Source organism: Molossus molossus, unplaced genomic scaffold (genome assembly GCF_014108415.1).
Source record: "Molossus molossus isolate mMolMol1 unplaced genomic scaffold, mMolMol1.p scaffold_m16_p_15, whole genome shotgun sequence".
NCBI lineage: Eukaryota > Metazoa > Chordata > Mammalia > Chiroptera > Molossidae > Molossus > Molossus molossus.
The window spans coordinates 20,317,846-20,341,691 of NW_023425350.1; the positions used below are offsets into that span (position 1 = coordinate 20,317,846).

Here is a 23,846-nt window from a genome sequence, read left to right on the forward strand (position 1 = left end):
AGCAACATGTAGAAGTGGGTTTGAATGCCCATTCAAGCACTTACCAATGAGGTCTTGAGCAAGTCACTTATCCTCTCCAAATCTGTTTCCTCATCTGAAAAATGGGAATAACAATATCTACTTTGCAGAGTTGCTATATCAGAAATAATTTAAGTAAAATAGTACTGTGCCTGACATGTGGGAGAACTGCAATCATAGCTATTATTATATTATTACATAAAGGTTGATAGCATGGGAGGATATTGTACACCCTCCGCAGTGCTTATACTGGTACGCCAACTTTATTGTGCATTAGAATCACCTGTGATAGTTGTTAAACCTTGAAGATACCCAGATCCCACCCTCTAAGAGGTACAGGAATAACACTGAAAAAAAACTGAGATTTTTAAAAATATCACACTAGATTCTGATGTATTTTCATGCTGTTGTAAAACTCTGTAGCATTCTAACACAAAAAAGTCATAAAAGTAATTGAACCACAGAAATTATTTATCATATAGAACAAAAACTACTTTACAATAATGACATTTAACAGTTTATTTTGAAGGTCATTTTAAAAACAAAGTTAAAGAAAATCTGAGAAAAAATTGCACATAATACACTCATTAAATAAATCTGGTGATTAAATCAAAATAAGGGAAATATGATTTCTTCTGCAACTCCAATAACAAGTTGTTGTCCTGAAGGTTCTTATACTTCCATAAAGGGGCGGGAGGGAGGGGGGAATCATGGCAATTAAAGCTGCCTCTTAATCATGTAAATCTATAGTAGAAACCAAATTTTTCTGTTCTTCCCAATAAGTCAGTTTCGATCTTCAAACTGTGCCTTGTTTTTTAAAAGATATGATGCTAGAAATTCAATGGGATTTGGTGGTCTGTAAAGGAAAAGAAATCCAAAATTTAGAAATTTATATTCTACATGTTTTCATTTAAATATATTGTTCCATAATAAAAATACATCTTTTAAAGTTTAACTTTCTTTTTATACTCAAAGGCTATTTGTAGTAAATAGAGTAAATGAGATAGCTAGAAGGTTAGCCAACAATGCAATTTAAAGAGACTGAAAATTTTGTATGGCTGAAATTTGCTTATAAAATCAATTCTAAAAAACAAGTTTGAAAAATATACTGACAATGGGATGATGATTACCCCAGGGTAATGACTTTAAGGGAACCCAAGGGAGTCTCTGGGGTGGTGGCAGTATTCAGTTTTATCTGAATACAAGGTATATAGTATGCTTAGTTTCTGAAAATTCACCAAGCTGTACACCTATGATAGTTTTAATGTTCTGTATGAGTATGATCCTTCAATAAGAGAACAAAAACAATTGAGGAAAATGACTATAGCATCACCAAGACATGTAGTTGAACTCCCTAAGTGACTAATCAAAGAAAGTGGTCCTCATTTGAGCAAGTTGCCTTTTGTTTCTTTTTAAAAAATCATTTCTATTTTTCTTCAAATAATTTAAATCAATAATAGTTCTAATACTGCCACCACACAACATACCTAAGAAGTTAAACACTTTTTTTTTTTTATCCTCACCCAAGGACATTTTTCCATTTTTTGTTCAGATAGAGTGGGAGGAAGAGCGAGAGAGAGAGAACCATCGATGTGAAAGGGACACATCGAGTGGTTGCCACCCGCACGACCCAACCAGGGCAGGGGGGAAACTGCAACTGAGGTACATGCCCTTAGCGGGAACCGAACCCGGGTCTCTCTGGACCACAGGCCAACGCTCTAACCACTGAGCAAAAACGGACAGGGCTACGAATTTTAAAATCAAGAGGTATTATTTCATATTTATCACTTTTAAATAAATTATTCTTGCTGAGAAACAAGTCCAAAGATGAAAAGTGGGAGAAATACTTGTTTAAACTCTACTAGAAAAAGGCACACTGAGAACTGATTTATAATGATTTCAAAATATTTCTAAGCTTAGCATTTCAAACAGTCTTTTAACTGGCTAGACATAAACAATGTTTTACAAAATTGACTTGATAAATCATTTTGCCAGACTCCTTACTTAAAAAATGTATTTACTAATACTATATTACTTAAAGCTACTTTAAATGTTTTCTTCTAGCTCATAAAGTAACATTTATAATTTATAATTATTGGCCTTTTTTAGAGAAAGCACAAAAAAAATAAAAGATGTCCACACTTCATCAGTAGTAGAGCCAAAAATAAATCCTATTTTATAAATACACAACTTAAAAACAAATATTTAATGTTTATAATTTTACATAAGCAAATATAATATTCTAAATCAATAACTCACTCTAACTATATGACATAATTCCATCAAGTTCCTTATCAAATTATATCAGTTTAATAGTATTATTCTTGAATAAAACAATCTGTAGCAAATAAACGTTGACTAATGTAATTTACAAAAAATATTTTTATGGGATTTGCTCACACAAATATAATTTAGGTAGAAAAATGTGTACATAAAAAATAAAAATCATAATCTTGTTAATAAAGAAATAGAAATTAAAACAATTTGGCAAGCCCTGGCCAGTTTGGCTCACCAGTTAAGAGTGTTGGCCCTCGGACCAATGAGTCGCCGGTTTGATTCCAGTCAAGAGCATGTACCTCAGTTGCATTCGTCCCCCAACCCTGGTCGGGGTTCTGCGGGAGGCAACCAGTCTATGTGTCTCTCTAACATCAATGTTTGTTTCTTTCTCTCTCTATCCCGCCCCCCCCCCCCCATCTGAAGATAAACAGAAAAATATCCTCGGGTGAGGATTAAAAAAAACACACACACAATTTGGCAAGCCCAGGCTAGGTAACTCAGTTGGTTACTTGGCATATTGTCCCGATATGCCAAGGTGGTGGGTTCCATCTCTGGTCAGAGTACATACAAGAATCAAGCCCTGGCCAGTTTGGCTCAGCGGTTAGAGCGTCGGCCTGCGGTCAGGAGAGACCCGGGTTCGGTTCCCGCTAAGGGCACGTACTTCGGTTGCAGTTTGTCCCCGGCCCTGGTTGGTCGTGCGGGTGGCAGCCACTCGATGTGTCCCTTCACGTCGATGTTTCTCTCTCTCTCTCCCTTCCTCTCTCTCCCTCCCACTCTATCTGTACAAAAAATGGAAAAATATCCTCGGGTGAGGATAAAAAAAAAAAAAAAAAAAGAATCAACCAATGGGCCTGGTCAGTTTGGCTCAGCCCTCGGACCCAAGGGTCAGGTCACAGGTTCGATTCCCAGCCCTGGTCCGGTCATACAGGAGGCAAACAATCAACGTGTCTTCTTCACATCAATGTCTCTGTCTCTCTATCTCTCTCACTCTCCCTCAGGTGAGGATTTAAAAAAAAAACATGCCTTGCCAGTGTGGTTCAGTGGACTGAGCGTCACCCCATGGACAGAGAGGTCCCAGTTAGATTCCCGGTCAGGGCACATGCCCGGGTTGTAGGCTTGATCCCCAGTAGGGAGCATGCAGTAGGCAGTGGATCGATGCTTCTCTTTCACATTGATGTTTCTCTCTCTCTCAACAACCAAAACATATTTTTTTAAAAAAAATTAACCAATGAATTCATAAATAAGTGGAACAACAAATCAATGGTTCTCTCTTCCTCTCTCTCTAAAATAATATTTTTTTTAATCGGCAAAAAATGATTATGACATTCAGGCTGTTAAGGCTATTAACAGTGGAAGAATTTTAATAATAAACTTTTGGACATAAATATGATACTGTCAAATACCATAAAAACAGTCATGTCCTTTGAACTAGCGAACCAACTCTTGGGAATTTATCATGTGAAAGTAATTAAATAAAAACAAAAAAGGCATGAAAACATAAACTGCCTTACAATCTATAATAACTAAGGAAAAATGGGTAAGTTAATTGTGGTACAATTATAATTTAAATTATAATCATGAAGTCTATGCAGAGATAAGTCTATGCTTTATATTAAGTAAAAAAGAGATATAAAATTTCACATATACTATGATAACAAATCTTTATAAATATGCATATGATCAAAGAGTAGTAGAAAAAAAATCAAGTGTCTAAACTGAGATTAGGGCCCTGGCCGGTTTGGCTCAGCAGTTAGAGTATCGGCCTGCAGTCCAGAGAGACCCGGGTTTGGTTCCCGCTAAGGGCAAATACCTCAGTTGCAGTTTGTCTCCGGCCCTGGTTGGTCATGCGGGTGGCAGCCACTCGATGTATCCCTTTCACATCGATGTTTCTCTCTCTCTCTTCCTCTCTCTCCCTTCACTCTATCTGAACAAAAAAAAATATATACACACACACACACACACATCTTTAAGCCCTGGCTGGTCTGGCTCAGCGGTTAAAGCATCAGCCTGCAGTCCAGAGAGACCCGGGTTTGGTTCCCGCTAAGGGCACGTACCTCGGTTGCAATTTGTCCCGGCCCTAGTTGGTCGTGCGGGTGGCAGCCATTCGATGTGTTCTTTTCACATCGATGTTTCCCTCTCTCTCTCTCTTCCTCTCTCTTTTTCCCACTCTATCTGAACAAAAAAATGGAAAAAATTGTCCTCAGGTGAGGATAAAAAATAAATACATAAAATAAAAATATCTTTAATATCCATAAATTCTTTATATAGGAAAAAAACTATATATAACTAACGTTATTTCAATTAGAAAAGTCTTTCTCTATAACTCCTTTTGCAGACACTATTATCTTACCTTTCCTTTGCAAGCACAGCAAGTCCCTGTAATAAGATAGGCACAACTGTCTGATCCAGGTAGGCACGAGTTGGCAAAGACTGTAGATCCACTTTCTGTTTTGATGACTTTTCTGCATTAATCTTCTCATTTTCTACTATCCTCTAGTGAATCAAAAAAAAAAAAAAAAGCACATATATTACAAATAATTACATTATTTTGAGTGCTATACAAAAATTAATGAAAATATGATACTAATAGAAAAGGTAAGCCACTGACTAAAAACTGGTATTGAATTGCAAATCTCTCTGCCAAAATAAAATCAGATCCATCTCTAAATTTCACTCAAACTTCTTTTTTCTGAGAGCACCATAGTATCTTTCTTTTAATGTCATTTCTCCAGATGCTGCTACTCCTCACTTTTCTCTGCCATTTTAGAAGTAAATACAAGCCCTTCTTTTTTCATGAGACTACCTTCTTACAGTGTGCTTCAAAAAATCTGGACATGACACTAAGTAGCACTAAATCACAGTGAGAAAGCTAGACCTATTTCAATTCTTTCATCACAGATATTATCAAGAACAAAGTTTCAGTTTGGTGCTAATAAGTCTTTAACACTTTGGTAACACTTGTTTAACTCTCTTCACAGAAAGAGTAAGCTTCAGGCTCAGACCCTTCCACTAGCAACAGAATGCAGCTAAAAATTATTACCACTGTTTTATATTCAGCTTTCATTTTTATAACTACCCTCTATCCAATGAGAATACTTTCTCCATATGTTTGTTTTTTAAAGAAATGTATCTATGATTTTTTTAAGTGAATAAAAAAATTAGTAAAATATTGCAAAAAGAAAAAAGACTAATATGAAAAAGTGAATAATGTGATATTCAAACAATGTTTAAGAAACAATGACTTAGACTTGCTACTCATAAGAACCCCCAAATCTTGGTCCTTTCACATAGATTCATCTGACATCCAGAGCATCAAAAACTATTTTAGTGAAAAAAGTTGCCTTCTTCTGAAATTTTACCATTTTAGAAATTTAGAAATAAGTGGCTATCTAAAAGACAAAACACGCCCTGGCCGGTTTGGCTCAGCGGTTAGAGCGTCGGCCTGCGGTCCTGAGAGACCCGGGTTCGGTTCCCGCTAAGGGCACGTACCTCGGTTGCAGTTTGTCCCCGGCCCTGGTCGGTTGTGCGGGTGTCCCTTTCACATCGATGTTTCTCTCTCTCTCTCTCTCTCTGTTCCCCTCTCTCCCTCCCACTCTACCTGAACAAAAAATGGAAAAATGTCCTCTGGTGAGGATAAAAATAAATAAATAAAAGACAAAACACTATTAAGTGCACTTCCATTTAAATGAACTTTTGCTTCCAAACATACTCAAACTGAGTATAAATGAATCAACAACAACAAAAAAAAACACAAATTTTTCTACATTTAATCTATTTAGATTTGATTTGGTTTTATAAAAAGTGAGAAAAAAATTTAATCACATATGTACATAATATATGTGATCGTTACCAAAGATACTGCCACAGCTATATCAAGCAGCTATTTTAGTTTTGCTAATGATTTTTCAATCTAACTTTGGGACTTAATAAGAAAATCTGCCCTGGCCAGTTTGGCTTAGCGGTTAGAGCGTTGGCCCACAGACCAATCAATCAGTCACAGGTTCGATTCCAGTCAAGGACACATACCTCAGTTGCTGTTCATCCCTGGCCCTGGTCGGGGTCGTGCAGGAGGCAGCCAGTGATGTGTCTCTTTCACACCTCTCCCTCTCTCTCTCTCCCCCTCCCTCTCTCTCTCTCTCTCTCTCTCTCTTTCTCTCTCTCTCTCTCCCTCCCCCCACTCTATCTGAAGGTAAATAGAAAAATATTCTCAGGTGAGGATTAAATAAATAAATAAAATTTAGTAAGAAAATTTTCTCTACCTAATGAAATAGCTATTTATTTGCCCATGGATTACTAATTGGTCATTAGTAAATTTCACCAGATAATACCTATATACAACAAAAACAAGTCAATTACATTATATGACATCCAATGCCTTCAATAAGAAACAATACCTAAGCAACTCCTATAAATGCTATAATAAATTCCTTGACCAAGTCTTCTTATTTGTTTCATTCAAATATTTACTGATATTCACTATGTCCCTAATTGCTATGCTTAATTTTAGTTGTCAAAACCCCAAATTAATCTAAAAAAAAAAAATATATATCCAAACTACTATAACTGTTAACAGTGTAGAACAGTGATCACAAAAAGAAAAAAATGCGGTGAGCCTATGATTGCCCAAGGTTACTGCTTCCTACCTGGAGAACTTACAGGATGCAATACAGGAAATGGGAACCAAAGCAGAACCCAGCAGTCTCCCCAAATGAGAAGAGAGTTGAAAATTCAGGGAGATCAAGCCATCTAGAATTTGGCAAGACAGAGTACTAAAGAGAAGTTGCACGGAGAGGAGAGAGTTGCACAAAGAGAAGATAGTTGCACAGAAAGACACCTAAAGAGACTGCCTTCTAGTCTTCTGGTAAGTACCTATCAGTGCATGGGTGTGAGGGGGAAAAAAACACATGGAAGGAGCAGGAGGCACCATCCCTGGCACTCACACAAGCCAGGGGTACTACATGTTTCTGTGACCTAGAATGGGGAAACCTCCTAATACATGAAGCATTGGGTAGAATATGGAAGATGACCAAATTAAGCCTAAACGAAAGGCTGGTCTGGTCACACTACCAAAACTCAAACCTCAAAAAGATCTAATTATTTCCAAGTAACTTAACTATGTCCTAGAACAAAGCTCAAAAATGTTATAAGGAATACAAAAAGAACCAGTACCCAATAAGGCAAAATTCATAATGCCCAGCCTCTAATAAAAAATTTCCAGGAAGGCCCCAGCAAAGGGGCTGAGTTAGTTATCCTCTACACCAAAGAGGTTGCAGACTTGATCCCTAGTTGGGGCACATGCAGGAGGCAGCTGATTGATGCTTTCGTTTTCTCTCTCTCTCTCTTTCTCTCTCTCTCTCTCTCTCAAATCAATAAACATATCCTCAAGGGATTAATAAAAAGAAAAACTGCCAGAGGGCAAAGAAGCAGGAAAATACTACCATAATGAGGAGAAAAAAAAATCAATGCACTGAGAGACCCAGAAATGATACAAATGATAAAATAGGCAATGCCATTAAACCAGTTATTATAAGATATTCCATATGTTCAAGAATATAGAGGAAGGCACAAGTTAAGTTAAACAAAATACTTGAAAGTAATTTGAATAATAGCTGAAATTATTTTTTTTTTGTTTGTTGTTTGTTTTTTATCCTTACCCAAGGATATTTTTCAATATTTTGTTCATATAGAGTGGGAGGGGGAGAGAGAGAGGGAGAAACATCGAAGTGAAAGAGACACATCAAGTGGTTGCCACCCACAACCCAACCAGGGCCAGGGACAAACTGCAACTGAGGTATGTGCCCTTAGCGGGAACCGAACCCAGGTCTCTCCGGACCGCAGGGCGACGCTCTAACCACTGAGCCAAACCGGCCAGGGCCTGAAATTATTTTAAAATGTCATGATAACTCTAAATCCACAGATCCAAAAAACTCAGTAGGACCTAAGCACAAGAAACATAAAAAAAAGGTTAAGTACACCAAGACACATCATAATCAAATTATCTGAAACCTGTAATAAAATTTTAAAAGCACCAAGAAAAAAAGCATTAAGTATGAAGAAGCAAAGATAGGAATGATAGCAGACTTCTTGTCAGAAACAATGTCAACCAGAAGACAGTGGAACAAATCTACACACACCCAAAATATCTCAAAAACAAAGGCAAAATAAATGACCCTTTCACACATTCAGCGGCTTCAAGAATTCCTTCCGAGCAGACCTGAACTACAATAAATGTTAAAGGAAATGTTAAAATGGTAACAGATGGAAGTCTGTATCTATACAAAAGTATGAATAGCCCAGAAATGGTAAATGTGATATATTCCTTTTTCTTATTGTTTAAGTCTTTCTAAAGATAACTGACTTTTTAAAGAAAAAATAAAAATAATTAATTGTAGCCCTGGCTGTTTTGGCTCAGTGGTTAGAGCACTGGCCTGCCTACCAAAGGTTCTAGATTTGATTCTTGGTCAAGGGCACATGCTTGGGATGCAGGTTCAATCCCCAGCCCCAACTGGGGTCGTGCAGGGGGTGACCAGTTGTACCTTTCTCTCACATGGATGTTTCTCTCCACCCTCAGTCCCCCAACCCCTGCTTCCATTCTATCTAAAAATCAATGGGAAGAGTATCCTCAGGTAAAAATTAACAAAACAAACAAACAAACAATTGTAGAATTTATAACATATGTAGAAGTACACTATATGGTAACAGTAATAAAAGGCCAGGAGAAAGGAAATGGAAGATTACTGTTGTAAGAGTCTCATACTACAAATGAAGAGATATACTACCACTAGGAGGTAAATTAGGTAAGTTAAACTTGCATACTTTAAACCCTAAAGAAAACACCTAAAAAAAATTATAATAAGCCAATGAAGAAAATAAAATGTAATCATAAGAGAAAAAGCAGCAGCAGCAACTGTAGAATAGTGGTTTCTAGACTTTCATATATTGCAAACAATTAGAAATAAAATAATATAATAAATGAAGAAACTAACATAGGGTTTATTCTGGTTTGACAAGTAAAACTTACAAATAAACACAATCATTATTTTATTATCACCACCATTAATTCATAAAAGAACAAGCATTTTAAAATTATAGAAGCAGGAAGACCAATCACCAAATTATGTATCATTATTAAACACTCACTCCACTTTTCTTTTTTTTTTTTTTCAGTTTACCATTGAAATTGGTCTGAGGGTTTCAGAAAAGGGTATCTCTGCTCTACAGTAGCATGGCTCTGGCATCATATACAAGCACCATCAAGAAAAGACTACTGATGCCTTAAAAAAAAGTCTCTCAAGTGACTAGAAAACGAAGTGGTATAGAGTACCTTCACCTGATTCAGCAGAAGTTCAACTAAAAACTGCATTAGGAAGAGAAAGATTCTCTTATCAGTATTGATATCAAAGCAATAAACTGAAATCAAAGCAATTTTATAGGCACAGAGTATTCATTCCACATGCCAGCAAACTCAAGGAGTTGGTCAAGATCAGCAACACAATTTAATTGTACTTTAAAAAAGTCAACCTGGCCCTGGCCAATTTGGCTCAGCGGTTAGAGCATCGGCCTGCGGTCTAGAGAGACCCGGGTTCGGTTCCCGCTAAGGGCGCGTACCTCGGCTGCGGTTTGTCCCCAGCCCTGGTTGGTCATGTGGGTGGCAGCCACTCGATGTGTCCCTTTCACATCGATATTTCTCTCTCTCTCCCTCCCATTCTACCTGAACAAAAAATGGAAAAATGTCCTCGGGTGAGGATAAAAAAATAATAATAAAAAAATAAAAATGTCAACCTGCCTAGGTTTAACACACAGCTCTCCACTTACCTCCTGGTAACCTTTGACAAGAAACTCAACTTCTGAGTCTTATAGGGCTGAAAATATATGCAAATTACTTAGGAGTGTGTCTGGTACATAGTAAAAGGGCTAAAGAAATGTTAGCAGCTATTACTATTATTACTCTCCTCGGAAATGCTCCTGCCCCTATTTATCCAAACTCCACCAGTAATGTCTTTCTTTTTGTAGTGAGACATACACAATCTCCTTCAGGAAGTCTGTTTTCCTAACCAACTCCACCCAGCTCTGATGAACTCATTTGTTCCAGCATTTACTCATTTACAAACTTCTACTTTTAGACCTTTTAGCACTTACATGAAAAAGCTCTATAAAAGTTAGTTTCTCATCCTGGCCAGTTTGGCTCAACAGTTAGAGCATCCACCTGCGGTCCAGAAAGACCCAGGTTCGGTTCCTGCTAAGGGCACATACCTTGGTTGCAGTTTGTCCCGGGCCCTGCCTGGTTGGTCATGCCAGTGGCAGCCACTTGATGTATCCCTTTCACATCAATGTTTCTCTCTCTCTCTCTCTCTTTTTCTCTTCCTCTCTCTCTCCCTCCACTCTATCTGAACAAAAAATGGAAAAGTGTCCTTGGGTGAGGGAAAAAAAACAAGTTACCTTCTACCCTGGGGGGTTTGGCTCAGCACTTAGAGCATAGGCCTGCAGACCAAAGTGTCTTCAGTTCTACTCCAGACAAAGGCATGTACCTGGGTTGCAGGTTTGATGGGGGGAGGGGTTGATGGGGGGTTATGGGGGAGGCAGCCAGTTGATGTGTCTCTCACATCCATGTTTCTCTCTCCCTCCCTCCCACTCTCTCTAAAAATCAATGGAAAAATATCCTTGAGTGAGGATAACAACAACAAAAAGCCAAGCCCGGCAGGTGTGGCTTAGTGGTTGAGGGTGGACCCATACACCAGAAGGTCTCCCGTTGGATTCAGGTAGGGGCACATGCCCAGGTTGTGGGCTCAATGCCCAGTGGGGGGCATGCAGGAGGCAGCCAATCTGTGTTCTCTCTCATGGATGTTTCTATTTCTCTCTCCCTCTCCCTTCCTCTCTCTGTCTAAAATAAATTTAAAAAATTTTTTAAATGTTACCTTCTTTTTAATGTTTTTTTCACATGTACTCTCTGAATTTAGACTTAACCATGTAAGGTAAAAAGTGTCTTCTATGTATGTTAAAGCCTCCAATAGCACGTGACTACTGAACTCGGCAAAGAAATCATCATTTATTAAATCCTGACTACACTAACACAATTCTGCTACAAAGACAACGGGTTTCTTAATTTTAATGTGCCGTTTTCCAAAGTAATATCCCAAAAGATGCATTAATAGCCACCAAGCAAAACGATTCTAAGTCTCCACTAGCAAGTCTTTACAAGACATACATTGCTCATGGAGACTTGCACCACTTTCACAAGTTCAACCTCTTGACTCAAAACTAATTTGTACGTCTGTATACCCAGAAATGTTAGTACCCCTAATAAAACAACCTACCCATAATTTGATAGTATTTGCTTCATGATAATAAAGTTTCCCTTGTGCAAAGCAACCTAGTAAAAATAGATCCCAAGTTTTCTCCAGCTCTTAAAAAGACGCAGAAACAGCTTAGGAAATGGACGAGTTACCTCAACATTATCTGTGAGACCGTACTCAGAGTGAGGATTTTCTGCAACCTAGAAAACAAAACACAGGTCAGAGATATCAGCCACCCTTTCTGGCTGCATACCGCCACCACGAATCCCAGGGCCTCCGAGTACCTGCGTCTGTCCCTCCAGCATCTGCTCTGGCTCCATGGCAGACCCTGCAAGTCACAGTCCCCGGATACCAGTCTTGGAAAAAAAGAACAACCATGAGTTACCCAGGAGATCTCAACACTGAGACACCAGGATGGAGTCCAGGCAAGCCTCCGACCCCGCCCCTCACCCCCACCTAGGCGCGGGATCACCCTGGGCAGTAGAGGAGCCGGGTGAGACAGTCCACGACCGGACGCCCGCATCAGGTCCAGAAGTTCCACGATCCCAAGATCCTACAAGAAGTGGTGAAAGGGGTAAAGGGAGCTGATTACCCGCGCCCGAGCCGTCCGTTCCTAAGAGCCCTGCAGCGCGCCACCAACTCCCAGCACAAACCGTTTCCGCCGTAAGTGACGGTTGTCGCACAACTTACGCGCTTGCGCAGAACTCCCCAGCGCGCCTGGGGTGAGGAAGGGTCTTGAGTCTACTCTGCTCTTCGCGTGTTGTCCTAGACAAGGTCTGGCCACCCCAGCAGTGAATCATTCCTCGACCTGCCCAGGCAAGGCGAGCACCGGGCGAACCCCACCGGGCCTGCTGGCAGGGGTTCCGCCTGGCCAGCCTTTGGTGCTGCCTGAAAGCTTCTGCCTGAGGTTTTCCTCGCGGAACCGAGACCACTAGCGGGGTAGTTATTACTAGAAAATTTCAGCCCTGTCCAGTTTGGTTCAGCAGTTAGAGCGTCAGCCTGCGATCCAGAGAGACCCGGGTTCGGTTCCCGCTAAGGGCGGGTACCTCGGTTGCAGTTTGTCCCCGGCCCTGGTTGGTCGTGCGGGTGGCAGCCGCTCAATGTGTCCCTTTCCCGTGGATGTTTCTCTCTCTTCCTCTCCCTCTCTCCCACTCTATCTGAACAAAAAATGGGAAAGTCCTCGGTGAGGATAAAAAAGAAAGAAAATCTCAGACCCAAGTTCAATAGTTTGTAAAGAATGTCAGTGTTTTATTCTAAAGCCACGTGGAGAATTAGTTTTGGGGTTTGTAGTAAGCTTTTATTCAAGTCCTAAAATCTGTGAATATGCTATGTTAATGCTACTTTACATTTGTATCAAGATTGACAATGTGCAACTGGCTTTCCAAACCATACTATTTACACTGTTGTTTTTGTTAAAAAAAAAAAAAATACAAAGGATAGTTTATTTTAATGTAATTATAAGTAATAGTAGTAATTAAAATTCCTGCCTTTGACTCAGTAATCTCATTTGTACTTTCACTTTATAATTTGAAAATTTCATCAAATAGTTGAAGAGTAAATTATGACATGTCGATTGAATGGAATATCAGCCATTCAAGGTCATGACTAGAAATACAAAAATATTTATGATTATAACATTGAGGTTTTTTTTCTTCTTCATTTTGGTGGTATGTGCCCCTAGCGGGAACCGAACCCAGGACTCTCTGGTCCACAAGCTGACGCTAAACTGCTGAGCCAAACTGGCCAGGGCTTTTTGTTGTTGTTGTTGTTAAGGTAGAAGACAACTTCATTTTGCTACTCTAAAAACTGCATGGATAAAGAGCTAAATTTGTGGGTATGTTTTAAAAGTTTTATAATATATACTTGATTAGTATTGTGATTGGTGACAGTACTTTGTCACTTTGAGGATTTTTCATGTAAGACTGATGCAAAGAAATTGAGTAGTATATATATTAACTCAAATTAAGATTGAGTGCTTTTCAGCAGTGGAAAATAAGAGCAAGTAAGACCAGAGAATAATTAGGGAAACTTACAAGAATAGTTACATACACTATTATAATATATTCATGCATTTCCTAATACATAGTAGGCTCTCATTGTATATTACTAAAACCCAGAAAGTAACTGAGAGCTGCTAATTTACATTTTCTAAGTACCTACAGTTTTAGTAAAATAAGAAGCTAGACTGTGAGCTCCTTATCTCATGTATCTTTGTACTTCACACAGTACCTGGTACATTACAGATGCACAACATTAAGTTGATCCATAGTCAAAATTGGATATCAGTATATACACTGACATTTCTGAAGACTAAAAAAAAAACGACAATGTAAAAAATGAAGAAAAAGCTAAACTTATTTCCAATCTAAACCATCAAAAGCTGATTTTATTATTTGTTTTCTATTTAGAATCCAAATAACTTAAATTTATTTTTATACATAACTCATGGGTTATTAATAGGTACAATATATAACTTTAATATCTCCATTTTAAATACCCAGAGCCATTCTATGTTAATTTATGTTGAAACCATTTCTCTTCTTAAAGACAAACTTGGTCAGTAAAATAGAAATAGGTATTATGCCATCTTATTTTTTTCCCTAAAAGGTGTTTTCTATTGCCTTCAGTCCACTATCAGTATTGCACATATCTCTTGGTCCCAGGGCTCCTGGGTGGGGCTTGGCCCAGGGAGGGCCTCCTGGTAGGGATCTGTGTGCAATACTGGACAGGGGAGAGAGAAAAGGTGTGGAAGGGGAGCTGGTTTTGCCTCAAGAACTCCATTGCCTCAGTTTCCCCACTTGACCTCTGGGAGGATCCTGGAGAAATCCAGTCCTTCATGATGCCTAAAATATGGCAGGACTATGGTAAGGCCCTCCCCTAGGGAACTTAATTCCCTCCCAGCACCCCCCTCTACCATTCCCAACCCATTTCCATGAAAAAATAATTACTTTTTTTTCATTAAAACTTCCTGAGTCCTGGACAGTTTTGCTCAGCAGGTAGAGCGTCGGCATGCAGACCAGAGAGTCCCTGGTTTGGTTCCCGCTAAACCTCGGTTGTGGTTTGTCCCCGGCCTGGTTGGGGTCATATGGGTGGCGGCCACTTGATGTGTCTCTCTCACATCAATGTCTCTCTCTCCTTTCCTCCCTCTCCCCCTCCCGTTCTATCTGACGATAAATGCAAAAGAAACAAACAAACAAAAAAAAAACTGCCTGAGATTTCTATGGGTACAGAAACCACAAACTGATTGTATACCACCTACTTTTAATACAAGATTTAAAAAAAATTTTTCTTTATAATATCAGAATGCATCAATAAAGTTTCCATATATAGGAGGGTGCAGAAAAAAGTTTAATTAGAAATTCAATTATGTTCAGGTACCCTGCAAAGTGATTTACTTATTCCATCACATAATACTCATACCCCATAAAATAAGATAATAAAATAGATTCAAAAATATTCACACATATTGTTACATAAGTAATTATATAGCTAGTTAAAATTTCAACTCAGATCCATCTCATTCCAAAGGTTGTGCTCCTGGCTGCGCTGCATAAAGGACAAATTTATCAGATAGTATGCTTTTGGTTTCTAGTAATAGAAATCCCAGCTCAAATTTGTTAAACAATAAAGGAGACTTTTTGGCTAACAATGGAGAAAAAACAGTAGTAAAGTGGACATCAGACAAGAATTAGTTGTGGCTTCTCCGTGGTTTCTCTGAGATCGTCTCCCTACATAATCAGCTCTCCTCTGTATTATCCCATTCTCAGGCTGCTTTTCTCATGGGTGAGAGACAGTTGCCAAAAGTATTCAGGGCTACAGTACATGCTTTCTTTTTCACATTCAGGGAGAGAAAGCATCACTTCTCATAGGTCTACCGATGGACCAAAAGTCTGAACTTTGCTCTGATCTGTCCAACTTGAACCAGTTATTCTGATAAAGTGGATGCCTATGCAGACTAACACAGACCTGAATTACTGCCCATCCCTAAACAATGACAAGGATGTGAACTGGTGATAGTTAATCCCACCTAAATTGCATTACTGCTATGCAATGGGAGAGTATTGGTTCCACAAGGGAAAAACCTTAGAATGGCTAGAAAGGAAGAAGAAAGGGAATGGATTCAGAGTAGTTAGCCAAAAATGATTCACTACCATATATTATGTAAAGAGTTCATACTCATGCCCTGGCCTGTTTGGCTCAGCGGTTGGAGTGTCAGCCTGCGGTCCGGAGAGACCTGGGTTCGGTTCCCGCTAAGGGCATGTACCTCAGTTGCAGTTTGTCCCCGGCCCTGGTTGGGTCGTGTGGGTGGCGGCCACTCGATGTGTCCCTTTCACGTCAATGTTTCTCTCTCTCTCTTCCCCTCCCACTCTAGCTGAACAAAATATCGAAAAGTGTCCTCAGGTGAAGGATAAAAAAAAAAATTCATACTCATGGCCCTGACTGAAGACCAGCAGTTATGCTATAGCTGTTGGTTTCAAGCAGAGGCCCAAAGGACCATCTTCCTGTGATCTGTTGGTTGTTCTGGAAACTTAGCACAGAATGGCTGTTTCATATGGAAGAAACAACCCACAGCTCTCCCTGCCATTTGGGAGAGTCTCAGGAATGCTTCAAGTAATGACTTCTGACTTTAAGGGTCAGGGACAGTGCCAGATGCAGATGGCCGGAGATGGGTGCCGGTCCCAGGGATCTTGAAATTCAGAGAAAGCCTCTGCACCCATTTGCCTCAGAGTGAAGTGGCTACTGCAAATGGGAAACCAGAACACACTTCTGTCAGTTGATAGTTTGTTTTGGGAACCATTTGAATTTCCTATTCTTTAAACAAGTATTTCTGACCATTTCTCTCTAAAGGACAACCCAACTACTTTATTTTTCTTCTGGGTTATTGAGTGCTATAGTCAAACATACACCAAATTTTGGGGGAAGGGACTAGTAGTGTCTAAAAGTTATGAGTGTCTTCCCACTCTGGGCAAGAAAGAAAAAGATAGGTGAATCCTGTCCTAGCAGCTGGGATTCAGCGAATATTTGAGACTCTGTGCCTATGAGTATAGACATCTTTGTAAGGGGAGTTCCCAAGCCTTGAGAACAAATCCACATAGGTGTTTAGATGGGAGCTGTGTACCCCTGGGATATTGATGGACGCGGTGTCTAGTTATTGCTATCTAACAGTTTGTGTTTTAGCCTTTCTCACTTCTCACCTAATTGGGTAATCTGAACTCCCTTCCCCCCAATAAACTCTGACTTACAGCCTCAAAAAATAGCCCACAGGACTGGGACCTCCTTAACCATCCTCTTGCTTCTAACCTATGTAAATTTCTGTAGTGACTATCTTATGTAAAATACCATAAAAAGTTATTGTATATAGTTTCTATTAAATGTTAAAATGTTATTAAAATATAAAAAAAGAGTTCATACTCAGTATCTGCTTACGATAAAAGAGATAAACTAAAACAGAAATTTTACTTTGATGTATCAATTCTACTTCTACAACTTTATCCCATAGAAAAACAAAAATGTACAAAGACATAAAGATACTTATTGTACCATAGTTTTTAATAGGAAAAGATTGGAAATAGGTTAAATTATGGTATCTCAATACAATGGACTACTGTGTAGCCATTGAAAAGAATGAGGCAGATCTGTAGGTACTGGTATAAAAAGACAGTTACAACATAATTTTATGTGAAAAATGCATGTTGTAGGAAAATCTGTACAGTGAGATTGTTTTTGCATGTATATATTTATATATACATAGGAAAAAGCCTGGAAAGATATACAACAAAATATTAATAGTGGTGACCATGGAGAAAAGGGGACTCTAGTACACTGCTGGTGGGAATGCAGACTGGTGCAGCCACTATGGAAAACAATATGGTGTTTCCTAAAAAAATTAAAAATTGAATTGCCATTTGACCCAGTGATCCCACTTCTAGGAATATACCCTAAGAAGCCTGAAATACCAACCAGAAAGAATATATGTACCCCTGCATTCATAGCAGCACTATCTACACTTGCTAAAATATGGAAACAGCACAAGTGTCCATCAACAGATGAGTGGATAAAAAAGCTGTGGTACATATATACAATGGAATACTATGCAGCTGTAAGAAAGAAAGATCTCTTATCCTTTGAGACAACATGGAGGGACCTCAAGAGTATTAAGCTAAGCAAAATAAGCCAAACAGAGAAGGACAAATACCACATGATCTCACTTATTTGTGGAATATAATGAACAAGTTGGGCTGATGAACAAAATAGACCGAGAGACATAGAAAGGAGTATGGTTCAGACTGACAAACCTCAGAGGAGGAGGGTTGAGGGGAGGTGAACCAAAGAATTTATATGCATGTATGCATAACCAATGGACATAGACAACAATGCTAGGGGGTGGGGGGACAGGATGGGGAGGAGGGGTCTGGGGGGGAGAAGAAACATCTATAACAAAAGTAAATCAATAAAAATTAAAAAAAAAAAAAAACAATAGTGGTTACCAGTGGAGAGGGAAATTGGGGAGGGGAAGCCTTTGCGTTTTATGAACTTTTATATATCAATGTTTGAACTTTTCTTTTTTTACCAAAAGTATTAATTGTTTTAAAATTAAAAGGGTAAAAACACTTGTATAATTTTCTTTAATTGGAAAATATGTAGTTTTTATTATATGAAACGTAATAATGGCAAAGAATATTTATGTGAATAATTAGTCTAATTGGTTGTATGATAGTATTAAAAGAAAAAAATCCCAGTTCATTCTTCCCTTCACCAAAGTATTTATAGGAAGTATGCAGAAAAGAGTTAACCTATTAGGCCTGGGACTGCTATCCTTACTTAGAAAGCCTTGCTTGCAAGGGTGCCTACATGATCAGCTCCAACAAAAACCCACGCACTGAGTTTCTCATGAGTGTGCCTGGTAGACAACATTTCACTCATGTTGTCTGAACTTACTGCTGGAGGAGTTAAGAGTGTCCTGTGTGAGTCCAGTGAGAGACAACTCTCAGAAGCTAGCGCCTCCTTTTCTCCAGATTTTGCCCTATGTGCCTTTCCTTTTGCTGATTTTGATTTGTATCCTTTTGCTGTAATAAATCATAGCCTTATGACTATATTCTGAATTCTGTGAGTCCTCCTAGCAAATCAAACCTGGACATGAGGACTTCCGGTCAAGATGGCGGCGCAGGTACACGCAGTATCGCGTCCTCCCACAACCACATCAAAGTTACAACTACAGAACAACCATCATTCAAAACCACCTGAAATCAAGCTGAATGGAAGTCCTACAACTACGGAATTAAAGCAGCAGCCACATCCAGACTGGTAGGAGGGGCGGAGGCGTGAGAGCCAGTGGCGAGATGGGCTGGTCCCACACCCACGTGTGGCGGATAAAAATCAGGATACTTCGGCTGGGAAGGTCCTTCCTGAGGACTGAGGGGTCCCCGTCCCACACCAGGTGCCCCGCTCAGGGTTCCAGTGCCAGGAAGAGAATCCCCATAACTTCTGGCTGGAAAAACCAGCAGGAACTGAGGCTCAGGGAAGCTGACGCGGCTGGAGCCCCAGGCAGCTCCTTAAAGGGCCCGCGGACGAACTTATCGGACTCTCTCCCTCTAAGCTTGGAGGGGAGGCAACTCGAGGGGCACCAGAGACATACAGGGAAGAACTGAGCTGTTTGGCACTGGAGCGAGGGCTGGAGAGGGGGCTTTCTCCGGGACAAACATGCTGTCAGAGGCCATTGTTCCTTTGATGAGCCCTTCCCTGGGGCGGCAGACAGCATCTGGGACTCCAGCAACCTGGTTCACACTGGTGGCCCCGCCCAGCCCCGCCCAACTTTCAAGCCCACCCAAGCTGTTGCCACTTGCTTAACCATAGGATTGGCCTGTCTTGGATTCTGCTTCAGGTTTTTCCCAAATTCTTTCAAACGAGCAGCATCTGGTCTAGCTAGCCCCATACTGCTCGTTAAGTAATACACAGAAACAAACACAGGGAGGCAACCAAAATGAGGAGACAAAGAAACAGGCCCCAAATGAAAGAACAGAACAAAACCCCAAGAAAAGAACTAAGCGAAATGGAGATAAGCAACCTAACAGATACTGAGTTCAAAATACTGCTTATAAGGATACTCAATGAACTCAGTGAGAACCTCAGTGAACTTAGTGAGGGCCTCAAGAGCATAAAAAAGGACCAGTCAGAATTGAAGGAGGCATTAACTGAAATAAAGAATAATTTACACAGCTTCAATACTAGAGTACGTAAATCCAAGAAGCAAACCATCAATTTGGAATATAAGGAAGCAAAAAATGCCCAATCAGAATAGCAAAAAGAAAAAAGAATCCAAAAACTGAGGAGTGTAAGGAGCCTCTGGGACAACTTCAAGCGTGCCAACATTCGCATCTTGGGGGTGCCAGAAGGAGAAAAACGAGAACAAGAAATCAAAAACCTGTTTGAAACAATAATGGCAGAAAACTCTCCTAACTTGGTGAAGGAAACAGACATACAAACCCAGGAAGCACAGAGAGTCCCAAACAAGATGAACCCCAAGAGGCCCACACTAAGACACATCATCATCAAAATGCAAAAGGTTCAAGACAAAGAGAGAATCCTAAAAGCAGCAAGAGAAAGGCAGCTAGTTACCTACAAGGGAGTACCTGTAAGGCTGTCAGTTGATTTCTCAAAAGAAACTTTGCAGGCCAGAAGGGAGTGGCAAGAAATATTCAGAGTGATGAAAAGCAAGAACCTACAACCAAGATTACTCTATCCTGCAAAGCTGTCATTTAGAATCGATGGCCATATAAAGACTTTCCCAGACAAGAAAAAGTTAAAAGAGTTCATCACCGCCAAACCATTATTATATGAAATGATGAAGGGTCTTTTTGAAGAAAAAGATAAAATATATGAACAAACAAAATGGCAATGAATACATATCTATCAACAATGGAATCTACAAACAAAATGAACAGGCAGAACAGAAACATTCTAATAGATACAGAGAACGTTTTGTTGGTTGCCAGATGGAAGGGGGGTTGGAGGAATGGGTGAAAAAGGTGAAGAGATTAAGAAGTACAAATTCACTGCTAGACTGACAAACCTCAAAGGGAAAGGGGTTGAGGGGGTGGGAAAAAATAAACCAAGGAACTTATATGCATAACCAATGGACACAGACAATAGTGTGGGAAAAGGCGGGAGAGGGGCGGGAGAGGGGCGGGAGTGGGGAGGAGGGGGTCAATGGGGGAAAAATGTGGAACATCTGTAATACATTCTACATTCAACAATAAAGATTAAAAAAAAAAAAACAAAAAAAACCTGGACATGATCTTGGGGATCCTAAACTCTCAGTCAGTGCCTGCCCTCAAATCTGTATTCTTGTTCAGCAACGATCAGACATATACATGTGCTACATATAAATAACAATATAAGATAATTATTGATTAAAGAACAAGATGAATGCTATAGAGCATAAATTCAGAAGGAGTCCAGACAAGATTAAGATAAATGTAAGTAGGTATCTTTGAAGTGGTATTGAACAAAGAATAAGTACTTAAGCAAAGCTGCGAGGGGCGGAGTGGACATAATACACCCCGAAACACGAATGAAGACAGTAAATGGAGAAACTCAGACATCCTTACCAGAATATAGGAATTGAGTTCATCCAACAAGATGGGGAGGGGGATCTCAAGGATAAAGAAAACTTTCTGGCCCTGGCCGGTTTTGCTCAGCGGTTAGAGCATCGGCCCGCGGACCAGAGTCCCGGGTTAGGTTCCCGCTAAGGGCACATACCTAGGTTGCAGTTTGTCCTGGGCCCTGGCTGGATTCGTGTGGGTGGCAGCCTGTCCATGTGTCTCTCTCACTTCGATGTTTCTCTTTCTCTCTTCCCCCCTCTCTCCCTCCCGCTTTATCTGAAGATAAATGCAAAAATGTCCTCAGGTGAGGATTAAAAAAAAAGGAGAAAGAAAACTTTCTGGTCCTGCCAGTGTGGCTCAGTGGTTGAGCATCGACCTATGCACTAAGAGGTAGTCGGTTGGATTACTGGTTAGGACACATGCATAGGTTGTAGACCCGATCCCCAGTTGGGGTGTATACAGGAGGTGGACAGTCAATGTTCTCTTTCATCGACGTTTCTATCTCTCTCTCCCTCTTACTTTCTCTCTCTAAAATCAATAAAAGGGAAAAAAAGGAGACACACAGAGAAAGGCAGGGCAAGGGTCCTGAGGTCCCTGTTCTTCTCCTTGAAGCAAAAGGCAAGAGCCTGGTTGTCTCACAAGCTGTCACCATGGATTAAGTCAAGTAGCACCGGATGTTCCTGACACACACTGGGGGGGGGGGGGCACCCAGAGAACGCGGAGTCACTGCGCTGGCAAATTCGAGTCAAGTGAGGGATATGCTGGCAAATTCGAGTCAAGTGAGGGGTACGGAGCTTCGGAGCTTCGGTCAGGAGGGACCTTCAGGCACAGACTCTGTTCTGAAGCCGCAGGGGTCCCTCCCCGAGGAGAAAATGAGGAGCTGGGATCTACTTTCTCTTCCCCAGGCTCGACCACTCCTGTAAGTCAACAACGATTGCTGGCCGACACCCCGGGGCCTAGTGGCCTGTGTGTCACCATGGGTCACGCACACCTGAGGTTACACCCACCTAAGGTTACAGGCCGATAAAAGCAGGAAACTTTGGAATCTCACGCATTCCTTCTTACAGTCGAGCGAAGAACGATGTTAAGTATAATCACCTGGTATAGTAAGACTAAAAATAGGCACGGTTTTGAGGCAGTATGGGATCTGATTTCTGTGTGCTACTCAGTATATTACATGTCAAAATGGAGAAAGAAATGTACTTGAAAAATATTGGTAAGCTGTGTAATTATGCCAGCACTAACCACCGATCCTGCCAAACAAATGACCAATATATGACTCTCAAAAAATAAATAAATAAAATAATAAAAGGAAAATAAAATTTTTTTAAATAAAGAAAGCTTTCTGAAACCACTGCAGCTGGTAGAAACCACCCTTGAAAACAGACAACTCCTTTGATGTGTTCTAACATTCACCCTGTGCTAACAATTCCCATTATGCCACTTTTTATGGGCACTGGAGTAATCATGCCCTGCCCATCATAAATATAAAAATGTAATACTTTTATATACCCAACTACTTTCTTTAGAGTGATGATTCAATACACCCTCTGATAATCTAGTCTGCTGTTTTAGGGCACTCATTTATAATTCCGTATCAACTGACTTTGCTTATGCTTCCACAGAATCATAGCTTTAAAAATCTAGTTGAGCAGGTTAAGTAACAATTTATACTCTTACACCTACTACTATTTCAAAACCATGAGCTCATTCACACTTTTGCTAGTAACAAATCCTCTGTAACTAGAGAATCTCAAAGTGGTGTCTCTGTTTTATTTTGGTTTGTTTGTTTTGAAATTTTGAGACACTATCAATTAAGCAATAGATCACATAAAGATCAGAATTCTAGTCTCTCTTGAAATGTTTTAAAAATCTGGCAACAGTAGACCACACATTTCTGACAGGCAAAAATTCAGCTGGACCTAAATAACAGCTATCCCATCTAATAAAGAGATGCTGATCTTGCCCTGGCCAGGTGGCTCAGTTAGTTGGAGCATTGTCCCATACACAAAAAGGCTGCAGTTCAATTCCCGATCAGTGCACATACTTAAGTTGCAGGTTTGATTCCCTGTTGAGGCACATGTGGAAGGCAACCAATTGTTTCTCACATCGATGTTTCTCTCTCTCTCTCTAAAAAAAAAAAATATATATATATATATATATATATATATATATATCGATAAACATATCCTTAGGTGAGGATAAATAAAAAATAAATTTAAAAAAAGAGAGATGTTGCCTTGGCTGGTTTGGCTCAACGGTTAGATGTCGGCTCGTGGACAAGAGAGTCCCAGGTTTGGTTCCTGCTAAGGGCATGTACCTTGGTTGCTGTTTGTCCCCAGCCCCGGTTGGGGTCATGTGAGTGGCAACCACTTGATGTGTCTCTCCCTCATTGATGTTTCTCCCTCTCTCTCTCTCTCTCTCTTTCTCTCTCTCTCTCCTGCTCTATCTGAAGATAAATGCAAAAATGTCCTCGGGTGAGAAAAAAAAAACACAAATGAAGAAAAAAGAGAGATGCTAATCTTTCAATTTCTTGTTTTAAAATTATGTTTTATTTATTTTTAGAGAGAGAAAAGGAGAAGGAGAGAGAGATAGAGACATCGATGAGAGAGAACATTGACTGGCCGCCTCCTGCATGCACCCTATTGGGATTTGA

At 40.0% G+C, this 23,846-nt stretch overlaps 1 protein-coding gene and 1 non-coding gene across 4 annotated transcripts; one reads left to right on the forward strand and one right to left on the reverse strand.

Annotated features, from left to right (window-relative positions):
• Positions 1-527: 527 nt before the first annotated feature.
• On the reverse strand, positions 528-12,290 carry DPY30 (dpy-30 histone methyltransferase complex regulatory subunit). Of its 3 annotated transcripts, XM_036262265.1 has the most exons (6): positions 12,279-12,290; positions 12,045-12,141; positions 11,873-11,944; positions 11,741-11,788; positions 4,646-4,788; positions 554-874 (listed from the first exon to the last, which is right to left on the reverse strand). In XM_036262265.1, the coding sequence occupies exons 3-6, from the start codon at positions 11,906-11,908 to the stop codon at positions 802-804; spliced, it is 300 nt and encodes a 99-aa protein (XP_036118158.1). In that variant the 5' UTR covers positions 11,909-11,944; positions 12,045-12,141; positions 12,279-12,290; the 3' UTR covers positions 554-801. The 3 variants fall into 3 exon arrangements, with proteins under 3 accessions (XP_036118156.1, XP_036118157.1, XP_036118158.1); XM_036262263.1 differs by lacking the exon at positions 12,045-12,141 and having other exon boundaries at positions 528-874; positions 12,181-12,282; XM_036262264.1 differs by lacking the exon at positions 12,279-12,290 and having other exon boundaries at positions 530-874; positions 12,045-12,253.
• A 3,728-nt stretch (positions 12,291-16,018) lies between these two features.
• On the forward strand, positions 16,019-16,155 carry LOC118631297. Its single transcript, XR_004959783.1, has one exon. It is a non-coding gene; the product is annotated as a small nucleolar RNA SNORA2/SNORA34 family (small nucleolar RNA).
• Positions 16,156-23,846: the final 7,691 nt, after the last annotated feature.